The sequence below is a fragment of the Hyperoodon ampullatus genome, assembly GCF_949752795.1.
Source record: "Hyperoodon ampullatus genome assembly, chromosome: 6".
Lineage (NCBI taxonomy): Eukaryota > Metazoa > Chordata > Mammalia > Artiodactyla > Ziphiidae > Hyperoodon > Hyperoodon ampullatus.
Genome location: NC_136919.1, coordinates 14,209,805 through 14,225,367, shown reverse-complemented (window position 1 = coordinate 14,225,367; position 15,563 = coordinate 14,209,805). Strand labels below are relative to the sequence as shown.

Here is a 15,563-nt window from a genome sequence, read left to right as displayed (position 1 = left end):
TGAGTTCATTTCTAAAGATATTCACCACTGCCTCCCTCCCGGGCTGTTATGAGAATCAAATGAGATAATGGCCATGAAAGCACTTTCTACGCTGGCAGGCGCTACACAAATGGCGGCCGCTGTGACTAGGGGACCCTGCAGCGGTGGCTCTGCGATTGGCCTGGCAGGTCTGAATCCTTGCTACGCCTCTTCCAACTCTGTGACCCTGGGGACGGAGCCTCACCTCTCTGAGCCCCATGTGTTACATCTGCAAAATGGGAACACCTACTCCAGAGTTATCACGAAGGCTACGAAACCCTCCTCTCTGACACACCTAGAGCTTGACTCAACGAGTGACAGCTACTGTCACACAGGATTATCTGTTGCACTCAGAAGAAAGCAAGAGGCAGGGATAAATCCTCAATACGTTTGTAAAAATTGTATCAACATACCTGGATCCTCTCTTCAAAGCGATTTCTCTCCTTCTCCTCCTCCATTTGTGCAGCCTAAGAAAAGGCATTCATTGGTGCCCGGAAGGGACCCACAATCCAGCAGCTTCCCCAGAACGGTTAGAATGAACACTGCATTTCTATTCCCCACCCCACTGCTGAGGAACTCATGAAAACAAGCATCCACTCCTTCTGTCTCCCCAGAAATCCACCCGAGTTAAGAAAATGTATACGGGACGGCGCAAAAGCCACGAAAGCACAGCGCCCGCGGGGCAAGAAGGGCCGGGAGGAGGAGCAGACGTGGGCCAATCACAGCCAACAACTAGCCGGTGAGGCTGGAGGGTGCGCTGCTGTGGTCGGGACGAAGGAGACCCCGCTCCACAAAGCGACTGAGACAGTCCATGAGCGCTGAGACGTCCCCTGGCGTTTAGGGACCACACGCGGCAGCCACCCTGGGTCCGACCAGGACCGGAAGGCTGCTACCAGGCCTGCCTGCACCTCCAGGCCTGCCCACCCGCTTCAAAACAGCTGGGCATGGAGGCGGCCTGGGGGGGGCAGTGGTCCAGGGGGGCTTTGGGGTCTCTACCAGCGACCCACCTCTTGGAGCCTGGGAAAATATCACAACGCCTCTGAGTGTGTTTCTCTACCCGACGAGGGGACCATGATCTCTGCCTTGCAAGGTGCCAGGATTAATTGAGGTGCACGCTGACACCCTTCGAGTGCTGCCAGGCCCGATACAAGTTATCTCCCTTCCCCACTGCCTCTGAAGTTTCCGACCGAAGGTGGCCTCAAGTCTGCCTCTAACCACAGAGACAAACCAAACCCAGTGGGTGCAAATAAAGTTCCCGGGCATCGACAAGTTAACCCACAGGAAAACAGAGGCACGCAGGTATGGACTATTTTTTTTGTTGGTTTTTTGGTTTTTTGGTTTTTTTAAAGGTTTTTTTTTTTTTTTTTTTTTTGGCTACGTGGCTGCATTGGGTCTTAGTTGCGGCATGCAGGCTCTTCGTTGCGGGTTTATTTGCCCCGCGGCACGTGGGATCTTAGTTGCCTGACCAGGGATCGAACCCGCGTCCCCTGCATTGGAAGGTGGATTCTTTACTACTGGACCACCGGGGAAGTCCCTGGACTGTTTTTTACAACCGACTCTACGTGAACACGAGACTGGAAGGATAAAAAAATGCCAGGGCCCCCGACAAAGGAGCTTTCTGGTAATTCCTCAGCAGACAACAGGGAGCTAATATTTTGAAGGCCACTGTGCGTGAACCCTGGGGACTGAATGTGCATCCATGTCCCAAAGGGGGATCAGGTCTGCTAATTAAAGTCCCCCTCCATGTCCTGTCACCTCACCTCGGTCTCTCTCTCCTCGTCTCCCCTCAGAGCAGCAGAAAGTCCTCGGAGCTCTCCAGATGACACGTTTTCATCTGGAGATGCCATCCGAGATTTCTCCTCTTTCAGGCACTGAATTAAAGCTTCTTTGCTCTTCAAAGACAGCTTCAACTCCTCAATCAGTCTGAAAGAGAACAAAATTTAAATATTAATTCTAAGCTGTCCTCTTAGCTCAGTGTAGCAAGAGGAGGTAGGAAACAGGGCCAGACATCTTCAAAGTAGATGCGTCCAACGACCGAACATAAACGGAGCCGCATTTTGCAGGTGGGAGATTTGGGGCCAGAATTCGCCTCCAGCCCGGCCCTGGTCAATCCATCCTCTGAGCTGCCAGACTACGGTCTGATCGAGTCACACTCCTGCTCAAAGACTTTTACTGGCCCCCACCATCGACAGCAGTGGATTACGAATTTGGGGGGCTGGGGGGTGGCAAGGAATCTCTCCCTAAGGAATCTGTCAGTGAGACTCAACAAACATGACCAGTAAAGTAGAACGGTTCCAGTGAGCGTGAAAACCAGAGAGCGTCCCGCCAAGGCTTCCCAGGGCAAAGTCTAAAACAGACTGGCTTCCAAAATAAAGGCCAAACTCCTCAGCAAGGCGATCGTGGCCCTGTCTTTTAGGGCCTAGGAGATCAGAGGTGCCGCTGACGGCGTCCGTCTCACCTCTCACAGGAAACGGTCACCCTCTTCACTGGCTCTCAGAGCCTCCCTCCCAAGCCTCTCCAGGAGCTGGGCTGCCCTGCACACACCACTCCCCATACCCAGAATGCCCTTCACACCTCTGCTCCCGCCTCCACCTGAGAAACACCCATTCATCCCGCCACGGCCAGGGAGGCGTTACCTCCCCTCAAGACCCCAGAGGCCCCCTCAGGAAGAGCTGAGCACACCCTTCTCCGGGCCACCGAATTACCCCTGACCTAGGCCAAGTTACTTAACCTCTCTGAGCCTGCACTGCCTCGGCTATAAAGTGGCCATAACTTGCTTATGTGGAATGGAGATAAGCTATTTAAAATGCTGCACAACTCCAGGCACGTGGCAGAACTCAACAAATAACAGTGGCTGTATGGCTATGATTACTTTTTCTTTAAACACTGAGCAATTAGCATTTTGTCAAAGGACCCTCAGAAGAGTCTCTCCAGCTAAGCCTAGAAAGCACCTCAGTAGGGTAGAGAGAGCAAAGGCTTGGAAGTCTGAGAGAGCTTCCCGAGCTCCCAAGGTGAAGGTGAGGAGTGAGCGAAAAGTTGAAGCGCCTAGCCATGCGTATTTGAGTATCTGAAAATTTGTGTCCACCCAGAATTCCTATACTGAAATCCTAACCCCCAAAGGTGATAGGATTAGGAGGCGGGGCATTCGGGAGGAGATAAGATCGTGAGGGTGGAACTGAACAGCAGCACAAATGGAGCTCCAGAAAGATCCCCCACCCCTTCCGCCAGGTGGGGAGACAATAAGTCTGAGCCGTGGAAGAGGGCCCCCGCCCAACCATGCTGGCGCCCTGATCTCGGACTTCTGGCCTCCAGAACTGTTAAGAAATAAGCTTCCATTGTTTGTAAGCTACCCAATCTGTGGTATTTTGTTATGGCGCCCCAAAAGGACTAAAATAGTTGGGTACAGAGGGAACCGGGCAGCACCAGCACGATGCCCCCCAAAACTCGGAGGAGTAAGACTGCCCTCTAGGGGTTCAACTTTGAAATCATCACACAGTCAACTGGAGAGGTAAAAAGTCACCAAACTATACACTTAAAATGGATGTGTCATGCCGTGTGCAACTTATACTTCGATAAAATTGATTTGCTTTAGTTACCTAAAAGCAAGTTCTAGACAGGGATGGAAATGAGCAGGGAAGGCCTGTGGGGACTGTAGCCAGCCTAGTGCACCGCCCCCCTAAGGGAGCAGCCTCAGTCCAGCAAGACCCTGGCCCAGTCCTGCCACGCCTTCCAGGTTTTCAAGAGAAGCTGGAAATTTAGACTTTCACGTGAAATTAGGCGTTGTTTTTTTTTTTTTAACATCACAACGAATTCCTTCTTTTCCAAGTACTGTTTGGGTCAAATAAAACATGTCTGTCGGCCATACTGACCCGCAGGGCTCCTCAAGGCTGACTGTCTTAGAGATACGGACTAGCTGTAAGGTTCAGTTAAAGGAAATCAAGGAGCTAAAGCATGTACCTTTGAAAAGGGTGGCGGGAGGCCAGGACACGGGCAGTGTCCGTCCTGGTGAGGGCCCTGCTCAGCGGCGGTCAGTCGTGTGGCAGATCTGGATCCAGCTCACCAAGGCGTGACCAAGGGCCCCTGCTCCACCCACTTCACTCACACCTCTGACCTCAATTTAGCTTCCTGGGCAGGCCTGCCTTCAGGGAGGGAACACACTGATCCCAGTCCCAGGAGAGTTCCACCACAGAGGGCCACACCCAAGCGAGCAGGCAGAAATCCAGAGCTGGCTGCCGGGAGTGTGGCTGAGGCACCTCTATCCCTGAGAGACGGGTGCACTTGCAGGACTGACACATCACGTTTCGGTGCCTCCCCAGCAGGACCGGTAGGAGACCCCAGGAGCAGGCAGCCTTAGGGAGGCCCCGACATGATCACCCACATCCATGGAGACCCCGCTGCCCGGACCACAGTCAGTACTCAGCAAGCATTAACCCTTCCCAAAAAGGGCTCCGTCTCCCAAAATGATGAGCAGCCAAGCTTCTACAGCGAATGCTAACAGGCTCCGAGGCTGCTCTGAACTGTACCACGCGGCGCACCTTTGAGGGTGGCTCACCCCAAGCCCAGAGCTCTCCTCTCACAAGCTCTCCCTGCCCCACACCCACGCAGAGCTGATCACTCCCTGGCTTTTGTCACAGCCCAGACCTGGAACTTACCTCCAGCACCAATCGTGACTTTCTGGTTGTTTTTTTTTTTGTTTTTTTGCGGTACGCGGGCCTCTCACTGCTGTGGCCTCCCCCGCCGCGGCTCACAGGCCCAGCCGCTCCACAGCATGTGGGATCTTCCCGGACCAGGGCACGAACCCGTGTCCCCTGCCTCAGCAGGCGGACTCTCAACCACTGCGCCACCAGGGAAGCCCCACGTGACTTCCTGTTTTTAACGCGTGTTCCCTCCCCCACATGGGAGCTCCATATAAGGAAGACAGTGTTCACCTCTGCATTCCCGGCACCCAGCCCGAGGCTATGCTCAGCAGCTGGTGAAGGAATGAACCTGCATCTCCTTTAATTCACGCCTTACTCCATAGGGCCAGCATCTCCTGGACTCTCCTCTTGGATGCCTGCAATCCCTCAACCCAATGTGTCCCAACTGAAAGCTCATCTTCCCACCTCCTCCACCCCAAAACATCTCCTCTTTCTCCCCTTTTCCCACAAACTCAGCAAACTGCCCTACCGTCCCACGGTTGCTCATGCTCAAGACCTGGGTCAGGGGGACCTCTGCAGCCTTTTCCCTCATCCACAGACCCAGCAGCCATCAAGCCCTTCAAGCCATCAGGCCAATCCAACCTTCCCAGCATCTCTGCCTGCTCTTCCCCAACCCAAGTTCTGTCACCTCGGTCCTCGTCACCATCACCTCTTATCCGAACTTCAGCATCATCCCCCCTGCCAATCCATCCTCCAGGGGGCAGCCAGAGGGATCTCTCTAAATTTAAATCTGATCCTGTCATTCCCCCCACCCCCATCCTTAGCTCTTCAGTGGCTCCTCACATGCCCTGAGGACAAAACCCAAACTCTACCAAAAGGCCCACAGGACCTGCCCCAGCTTCCCGCTCCCCAGCTCCTCCTACCGCCCCCCCCCCTTCCAGAACACGACACTCGGCCAGGCTGTACTCTTCCAGTTCCTTGATCGTGCTTTAGAACAATTTCTGTCGGCTTCCAAACTAGCCTGGCTCTTCAGTGGATGGGCCAGAGGTTAGCTGGAAGCCTCACTTCTATTTAGTTAACTCAACCTTCCACTTAGTAACCACCAAAGCAAGGCAAGAGTATCAAAATGCAACAACGGTAAAGAATAAAACCTCCACTCTCTCCTGACCAGTTTTGATTCAAAGTTTGGTTGCAAGACATAAAGGGCATTAAAGATTGCCAAAAAGCCGTATGGCCCACCCACTTCTCTGGACCAAATGGCACATGTTTTATTTCTGGACCATTGAAGAGCTCTGTACTTGGTCTACGTTGGTTTGGTCCACGTTGGTTTGGTCCCTCGCACTGCACTAATTTGGGCCCTCAGCCTGCATTAAAAGATATGATGGAAAACGGGTCACAAAAAATTCACTAGTATTTTACTGTGGGGATGGAGTCACTTACTGTTCCCTTTGGGAAAATCTACAAGAGAAATGTCTCTCTGACAATGACAAGTAAAACTGGGCTTCTCCTGAGTTACTAGCTTGTTTTGTCTTGTAAGCAATGTGAATCTTAGGTCCACCAAAATTGTTTTTCCCTTTTTCCTTTGGCTACCAGGAAGCTTAGAGCCAAAACCTGAATGCTAAATTTAATATCGGAGTAGAACTTTTCAGCATGAACTTCTGTCTACTAATTCTATCTCTGTCCTCATATCACTACCCTATTCCTTTCTCTTTCACCCTGATTTTATCCCTAGTTTTCTCACTATGGGGAACAAGTAGAAAAAGAAGGGGAAAAGGGTAGGAAGGCAACAACCCCTTCCGTTTTTTTTTGGATCATGCTGCCGGATAAATGGATGTCAGAGCATCACAGGGGTAAGAGCCAGACCTGTCCTTCTCTTCCAGGACCAGAGCCGTCTCCAGATCCCCCTCGTGCATCTTCTTCATCTCTGAAAGCTTGTTTTCCAAGCTTAACCGAAGAGCCTTCTCTGTTTCTGTTCCAGCAAAGGCCTTTTCCAGCTCTGCTTGGGCGGCTTTCACATCCTAGAGTTAAATTAAACGCATTTGATGCAATTTTTCAATACAATTGGGAACACTTTGAAAGGAAATTGGATTAAAATATAAATATTTATGACTTTTTCTCCAGCACATTTCCCCTCCCTGAATTGTACTACACATCGGGAGAATCAGTAATAAATACATTCACCAGCCATTTTTCCCTTCTTGTATCCTGAAGAGTAATAGGCATTTCCAATGGAAAAGACTCTCTACAAGAACCGTATTTTGGGTTTTGAAAAATCCGATCAATATTTACAGTTTCAATGAGAACGAGGAGAAATGTGCCTCTCAATACCTAAACATACATAAATTCCTAGGAGTCACCATAATCTCCATACAAATTCTTCCCACACCACACTGCCCCCTCACTATTTTTAAGATAATGACTACACAACTCTAAAGTGCAGTTTCTGTATCTCCAAGGTGATTTAGGTGGTAAAAAACTCTTATGTTCTTCCTCAGAGCTCAGAGAAGCCAAAAAGGAAATTGCCTAAATCACGCAGGCAGCGTCTGTGTTCGGGAAAAAGGTCCTGGTGCTCAGGAAAGTGACCAAATAGTAGACGTGAGTCTCCAAGCCCTCATGCCATCCGACTGCATCACGAAGATGAAAGGCAAATCGAACTGGATTCAAAACCCAGTTCTCCCACCACTTATTTGCTGGGTGACCTTGAGTAGTCCCTTAACCTCCCTGAGCCCGTTTCCCAACCTATAAAACAGGGATAACCACCGTCTCAAAGAATTGCTGGGCGACTCTGTCAAATGCCTGCTGCATCACAGGAAGCTCAAAAAACGCGGGCTTCCTCTTCCCTGACCTTCCCTCCATGGTGCCTCGTCCACCACCGTCTCCCCAAGAGGGTGACAGCCTGCCAATATCACCGATAGCTGGGAAAAACCACTTCCCCATATTCTGAGAGAAAAAAACGGCAAAAACTATTATTTACTGAGTGCCTACTGATGCCGGGCTTTGAGCAAGGAGCTTTATTTATACTATCTTTGATCCTCACTCAATCCTAGAAAGCTACATACTGACAGAGAGACTCGACCAGCCCAGAATGCAGGCTCTACAGCCAGACCACCTGGCATGTACTACCTGGGTGACCTTGTGCCAAGTGACTTGGCCACTCTGTGCCTGTGTCATCATGTTTTTGGTTTTGTTCTTAAAAAGGGATAGTAAAAGTATTTACCTCATACGTTTACTGAAGGGATGAACTCAGTGTATGAAAAGGCTGAGAAGGGTGCCTCAGACATGGTAAGCCCTCCATAAATCATTAGTTCACTGCGGTTATTACAATTACTATTGCAGGGCAGACATCACTGGCCTCATTTCACAGATGAAGCAGCAGAGGCTCGGAGAAGGCAAATGTCTTCTCCAAGGTGACAAGCTAGTGACAGAGCAGGGATTCAGTCCAGTACCGTCAGTCATGCTGCTACCCTAAAACCCGGGGAAGCACTTACTGGGAAAAATAAGATGACTGAACCAACAGATTAAGTCTCTTGAAAGTCTCAGAATTACATTTTAACTAAAGTTCAGAATTTGGGCTCAGAAGACCCTCCTTTTGGTTTCAGCTCTACTGCTTATGACCAAGACTAAGTTTCCCAGCTCTCTGAGCCTGTCTCCTCATCTGTAGTTTGGACCTAGGATCTACACACCCCCATGGGGCTGATGTGAACATGACAAATGGAAAAGACCATTATAAGCTGTAAAATACAGTACAAATGAATCTGCTCTTTGTATCTAGAAGTGCTTTGTGGTGTCATTTCTCCTCTTATCTGCCAAGAAGAATCAGGGTTTTGGGTAGAGAAATAACAGACTTCAAAGATCAAGAATTAAAAGGAACTGGTATCACTCAATGACGAGCTTAATATGGAGGAAAGCTTTTCAACATCTAGGAGATGAAGTTTTTTGGCCAAGGAGCATCCTGACTCCCACCACAGGCTGAGAATGGGGGGGAAATAAGAGCTACACACAGCGGCTCCCCGAGAGGAAGCAGGCAGCGGGCACAGGTGGGATGGAGGGATGGAGGCTGGGCTCTGGGAACAGGGGCTGCGTGGCCACGCATGGCCTACGAGTCAGGAAACCTGGCTCCAAGCTTAGCTGTGTTAGGCGGGTCGCCTCCCCTCTCCGGGCCTCAGGCCTCAGCTCCCTCTGCTGTAAAGTAAAGGAACTAAACTAGATAAAAAGAAGGGTGGTGTTGCAGTCAGGACACAGGCTGTAAAATCAGCTGTTGTAACTTAAATCCGGGACTAAACGTGGACTAGTTAGTATTTCTCTCTGTACTTCCGTGTCCTCATCTAGAGGACGGAGACAATAAAGGCCAGCGCGCAGGGTGTAAGGGTATAAATTCCATACGCAAAGCGCCTAGAACGGGGTTGGAGCCCAAGAGGTGCTCAGCAACGGGGGGCTCTTGTCCCTGGTGAAACCCTGACAGTTTATGACAAGAGGAACAAAATTCTGCCCACTCGGTTATGAACCCACTGTAGGAAACACTTTCTCCTCAGGGCTTCCAGACTTGTCTCTTCTTTTTTTTTTTGGCCGCACCGCACAGCATGCGGGATCTGGTTCCCTGACCAGGGATCAAACCCACGCCCCCTGCAGTGGAAGCACAGAGTCTTAACCACTGGACGGCCAGGGAAGTCCGGACTTACCTCTTCTAAAAGGAGTATTCTCTTGGTTAGGAGCTCTTCGACCTGCCGCACCTTCTTCTGAGCATCTTCCTTCACCCTCTGAATTTCAGAGCGACCCCCTCCGGCGAGGCTCTCAACTGCTTTGCTGCGAAAAGAGGCAAAGGCGTAAAATGCACAAGAGTGACAGTCACATGGTGATTCCAACCGCTCCAAAGAGACATAGAATATTTGTTGGTCACTTCTCCCACAGATCTGTGTTGAGCTTTTTTTTTTTCATTAAGATTTGTAATTCAAAAGCACAGATAATGCAATATATAAATGTATCAAGTCAACTGTGCAGTATACCTTGAACTTACACAATGTTATATGCCAATTACATCTCAATTAAAACACATATATAGGGGCTTCCCTGGTGGCACAGTGGTTAAGAATCCACCTGCCAACGCAGGGCACATGGGTTCGAGCCCCAGTCCGGGAAGATCCCACGTGCCACGGAGCAGCTATGCCAGTGCACCACAACTACTGAACCTGCGCACTAGAGCCCACGAGCCACAACTGCTGAGCCCGCGTGCCACAACTACTGAAGCCCATGCACCTAGAGCCCGTGCTCCGCAACAAGATGAAACCACCGCAATGAGAAGCCCGCGCAGCACAACGAAGACCCAATGCAGCCAAAAATAAATAAATAAATAAATGATTTTTTAAAAAATAAATAAAACACATATATATGATATATACATATAGTTTGCATACTATCCAGTGATTTCCTTAGGGTCAACTCCTAGAAAGGGAATTACTAGGTTAAAGGATAAGCTCGTTTTTAAGACACTCGACAGCTATTGCCAAATTCCCCACCACGAAACTTCCAATAAAGTACACCTCCACCGGCGGCAGGAAAGGCAGAGAGCTGGTGTGACAAACCAGTGTGCAAGGAGCTGGAGACAACGAAAATAAACCTGCTGGTAAAGGTCTTCTGCCACTGGAGAGGGGAGCATCTCAAACACAGCACGACCACTCGGCGAGCAGGAGCAGCGACTGAGGGCCTGAGCAGAGGAGGTTACCCGCCCTCCACGTTCCTCCACCACCTCTAACATAAAAGGCAGACTTCACATCGCCGGGCATCGTGGAACATTCTCTCTGCTCGACCAGCATGGTGGGGCTGGCCCACCAACACCAGACACAGCACTACGACCACAGACGCCTTTCATTTTGGTTCTCGAAAAACAGTGTCGGATGTGAATTTGTGAGACACAGACTCAGAGGCAGGTCTCATCAGATTTCTAAAATGACTGCGGGTTTCCAGAAGGCAGAATAATGAAGGCGATGGCTCCACCTAAAGCTAGCTTTTCAGAAAAACAGAAAAAGGATAAATCTATTCCCCACCAGCCTCCCATGCCCTACTTTAGGGGTATATAACATTCTTCCAACCAGGGGCCACGTGATCAGACACTCACATGTACGGGCCATGTGAATTTCTGCCTGAGAACAATGGAAAGTCAAGAGGGCCATCCTTGCTGTCTCGAACATGAGTCACCTGCAAATAAAGACTTTATTCATATCTTGTTTCCTTTCACCAATAAGCCTTCAGAAGGCCCCAGTGTCATGATATCATTTTAATGGAATTCAATGTGAACAATTGGAAAGAAAGAACAGGGGCTCTGAGGCTGAACAGATCTGCTTCCAAATTTTGACTCTATTATGTCCTCAGCGTGACTCTGGGTAAATTACCTCTTATACCTCAGTTTCCTCATTTGAAAAGTGAGACGATTACCTCTTAGAAGTAACGTGCTAACACACGTGGTGGCCGTAGCGCGGTGCCCTTCCTCTCTGATCCGAGGGCTGCCTGCTAGCCTGTTGTCCCCGAGGCCACCACAGCACCGGCGGCCCCTGCTGCGCCGTTGTAAGAGGCCTCATTCCATCCCCTCCGCTGGCACCTGAGCTGAGAATGGCTCCTCTCTGGCCAGAACTAAGGCCACCACGGTCACCTCCTGATGAATGCTGTGAAACGTCCTGAGCCGCCACTCCCTCGGCTCATTTCCTGATCAGTACTGTCTGGAATTCACAGTGATTCACAATCACCTCCACCACTCCTCAAGAGGCATTATACATGGCTGGAAGATTTCGGTACTAGAAGCTTTTCCCTCCTGAGCCTTGGACACAGGATTTTTCCAGTCCCAAATTTCCACTAACCGCCAGAAATGTCTTAGCCCTTGGGCTTCATAGAGACTCCTCTAGAAAATGGCCCGCTCGACTGCCTCCCCGTCCCCCGCCTGCACCACCCAGCACGTGCAAATACACCGGCTCCCTCCTATCGGCCCAGATCAAACATTTCTGTTTTGCAGTCTGAATCATATACATTGTCGAGGGGCTGACTACAATTTTTAACAAGTACTGGTATTATTCAGTTTGGCTGCACTTTAGTTATACCAATAAAATATATTCCCAATAACAAATGTTCCAACTTTTCATTTATCATCTTTGTAGCTCTGTAGCAATAAAATTTATACTCAGCAGTATGGCGCAATTTTCCCCTACTGATGGAATTATTGTTTTTGTTTGTGTTTTAAAGCCACAGAGATAAAATTTACTCCCGACAATATGTCTGCTTTCGTTTTTAATGCCCCCTTATTGTAAGTCAGACATACAATAATAGAAAGCCAGCAAACTATATATTTACTCCAGAGCAAGGCAGAGCGGGCTCCGGACCAGGCCAGTCCCAGTTCTGTGACCAACCTGGGCAAGACTTCCTACTCCTCTGAGCCTCAGTTTTCTTTTCACTCAAATGGGAACACTGGCTGCCTCAAACAGCTGTTGTAAAATCAACTGCAATAAAGCATGTCAAGTGCCAGGCACAGGGTTTGGGGCAAAGCAGGATCTCAGGAAACATTCGTTCTCTCCTTCTACCCATTCTCTCTTTATAGAGTCTGGGGCAACAGAGGAGATAGACAGCAAGCCCTAAGGAGAGGAAAGGTTTACAGAAACTGGTCTAACCCAGCTTTCCACCCAATACAAGACAGAACTTTCTACAAACACCACCCTCGCTACCCTTTCTAACCCTCAACATTTCCTCTTGACCCTTTCCATTCTAATTATAGTTCTTTAGGAAAAAGCAGGGGCTTTTCCTGTGACAGGTGCTGGGCATTTCGGGGTAAAGAAAGGCACCTTTAGCAGATGTGTGGTGGACAGGGCGCCTAGCCCGTGGCAGGTAATCCTCACAAAGGCCTCATGAAGTAGGAACAGCTGAGAAGCCAAGACTCAGAAGCCAAAGACCCACCTACTGGCAGAGCCAACCCAGAGCCCCTGCCCCTTCCACTGGCCCCATCTCCACTCAAGTAGGGGAACAGGCTCTTGGCCTCACAAGACGTACAGTCATGTTAGAGAAATGAGAATCACATACAGGAAAATAAAGAACATGAAACCTAGTGCTAGGCTAAAAGTCAGGGACTTGAGTTCTAATCCCAGCTCTGATCTTTCTAAGTGATTTTGTCATGGTCCTTCCCATCTCCAGGCCTAAGTTCCCCCCGCTACAAAAGGTTTTCCTAGAAAGTTGCCTAGCTCCCAGGATAATGATGGAATGTATCAATAAATGGATGTGAAAGCGTTTTATAAACTGTAAAGTGTTACATACACATGGGATTGTCATTATATGCCAGAGCACTCTGTACAGAGGTTGAGATGTGGACCACGGGCAGCCACGGGACTCAGCATGAGCCTTTACGGAGGGGAGGTGACAGGAAAGGCATCTGGGCCAGGAGGGGACGGGAAGCAGGAGAGATCTGCCAAGGCAAAGCTAGAGCAGCAGGGGCAGGACATTTTCAGTGCCTGTGCACCATCTGGGATAAAGTGTTGGTGGAGAGAAAGCTGGAGCAGTGAAGTCACCGTGACTTTCTTCAACAGAACCCCTGCCCTAGAAGGCATCCTTGACATCGCCCTTCCCACCATTACCAAGCCCTGTGGACTTTGCTTCCCAACCGTCTCCCCAGTCCCCCCATGCAGCTCATCACGAATCTCTTGCCTAAACTACTGGCCCAGCCTCCTAACTCGACTCCCTGCTTCCACCGCGGCTCCCTCCACAAAACATTCCCCACTCAGCAACCAGAGTGACCTTTTAAAAAACAAAGCCCTGATTGTGTCAGCTGCTTAAAACCCATGACTGTTTTCCATCTGATCTCAGGATAAAGACCAAAATCTCTAGTGAGGCCTCAAGACCCTGCAAGACAAGACCGAGCCCCCCAGACTTGTCGTATCTCCTGAGACCTGCACATTCCCTCCTCCTTCAACACCTTCTCCCCTCTTTCCCCTGGTCAAGGCCTACTTACCCCCAGATCCAATCTCATCTCAAACGCCACCTTCCCGGCCACACACCTACAGCTACAGACCTATTCCTGCTGCTCTAACTCTCACAGCTTCCTCCCTTTCGCTCACAGCTCTTTTCCCAACTTGTACTTATGTATCTATTACTCCAAGTATTCTGTCCCCATCACTCCTTCCAGAATGTAAGCCCCACGTGTCTGTTTGGATCACGGCTCTATTTCCAGGAACCTAGGCCAGTGCCACACACGACAACTGCTTGATAAATATTTTCTGAATACATTAATAAAGCTGGTCAGACCAAAAAGGGCCTTGGACACCAGTCTGGGCGGCTGGAAAATCTGTGCATACAAACACGGGCACCAGCCCCCAAACACTCAGCTCGGTGTGTTGGTACTGAGGCGTGCACGTGGCCTTTTTGAGTCTGGGTTTCCATGTGCACACGCCTGGCTAGAAACAAGTCCTGGCTGAGATCTGCAGCAGGCAGGGTGAACAGAGTAGGAAACAGACTGAATTCTGCTACTGACTTCTAGCCTTGGTAAAGTCGATTTGACTTCCCGCCCAGAGAACGATGTGCTTCCAAACAACAACAACAACAAAAGCAACCAACAAAAACAACGTGTTAAGGGAATTCCCTGGCAGTCCAGTGGTTAGGACTCGGCGCTTTCACTGCCTTGAGCCCAGGTTCGATGGGGAACAAAGATCACGCAAGCCCAGCAGCGTGGCCAAAAAAAAAAAAAAAGCGTCAATCTAGTTTGTTCATTCATTCATTCATCACTCAACTCACTCAGAAAATACCACGTGTGCAGAGTCAGCGTAACTCAGAGAAGCCTGGGCCAGGGAACCTCTAGTCTACTCAGAGCCCAAAGCAGTCCATGCTGGCTGCTGGCTGTGTGACAATAAAAGGAATTGTGTGGCCTGGCCCAGAGCAGCGCAGCTGTGCCCCTGGGCAGCCATATCCAGCAGGAGCTCTGCTGCTAGGACAGATGAAGCATTGCCACGTAAGCTTCCAGCCAGGTCCTTGGTGGGTCACCTCTGGGAAGTCTTACTCCTCTCTCACCAAGCGAAACTCAGCACACTTTGGTGCCTCACCTCGTGCCCACAAACGTCCTCTGTCACTGCACCTCCAGCATACCCCGTTCACAGGCTCACCCGTCTCCAATGAGCTCCTGAGGGAAGGGACATCTCTTCTCAAATCCTCAGCGTGTGGCACACTTACATGAGAAATGTTTATGAATGAATGAATGACCCACTGAGTCACAGACTGTATCCTCTGAACTGTGCTTGTTGTTCAATAAATACTTAAATTAATTAACTGATTGATTGACTAAAATAATAGTTTTCAAATTTTTCAAAGCAGTAGAACCCCTCTTATAAACTAAATATGACAAGGGATCCTAGTACATAAAACACATACAAGAACGAGTTCCTCTGGTTGAAGCCCCACCCTCTGCCCCCCTGCCTTACCCACCGCAGGAGTCCTTCAGGACCCCGAGCCTCCCCAGCCTTTCACAGCAATGAAAATGAAGGAGCTGCTGATGTAACTGACAACAGGGATGGATTTCACAGACACATGGCTAAGGAAAGAGGCCAGACACAAAAGGGCGGGTGCACAGTGTACGATTCCTTTTCTATGCAGTTCAAAAACAGGCAGAACTAAGCAATGCGGATGCTAGCGGTGAGCAGTGGTTCTCTTTGTGGGAGAAGGGTAAGTTCTGGGAGCACAAAGGAAGCGTCCGGGGGGCTGGTGATGTTCTGGTTTCTGATCTGGAAGGTGGCCCACAGCTGTGTCTGCTTTGTGAAAATCATCATGCTGTATGTACACTTACGATCGGTTCATCTTCCTGTAAGTATGTTACATTTTAAAAGTTCATTGAAAAATAATTAAATAAAAATGAAAATTTCCTCGCAGTCCTCAGAGCCCCACTGGGGAAGAACT

The 15,563-nt window shown here is 49.7% G+C and overlaps 1 protein-coding gene across 6 annotated transcripts in view; it reads right to left on the bottom strand.

Moving 5' to 3' along the window:
• CDK5RAP2 (CDK5 regulatory subunit associated protein 2) overlaps nt 1–15,563 on the bottom strand; it is a gene marked incomplete at its 5' end in the record, with an annotated part of 184,507 nt that overhangs the window by 133,748 nt on the left and 35,196 nt on the right. For all 6 annotated transcript variants that reach the window (XM_079706153.1, XM_079706157.1, XM_079706155.1 and 3 more), the window contains 4 exons: nt 432–485; nt 1,779–1,941; nt 6,519–6,673; nt 9,335–9,458. In XM_079706153.1, coding sequence (XP_079562279.1) covers nt 432–485; nt 1,779–1,941; nt 6,519–6,673; nt 9,335–9,458 — 496 coding nt within the window. The remainder of the gene's footprint in view (nt 1–431; nt 486–1,778; nt 1,942–6,518; nt 6,674–9,334; nt 9,459–15,563) is intronic.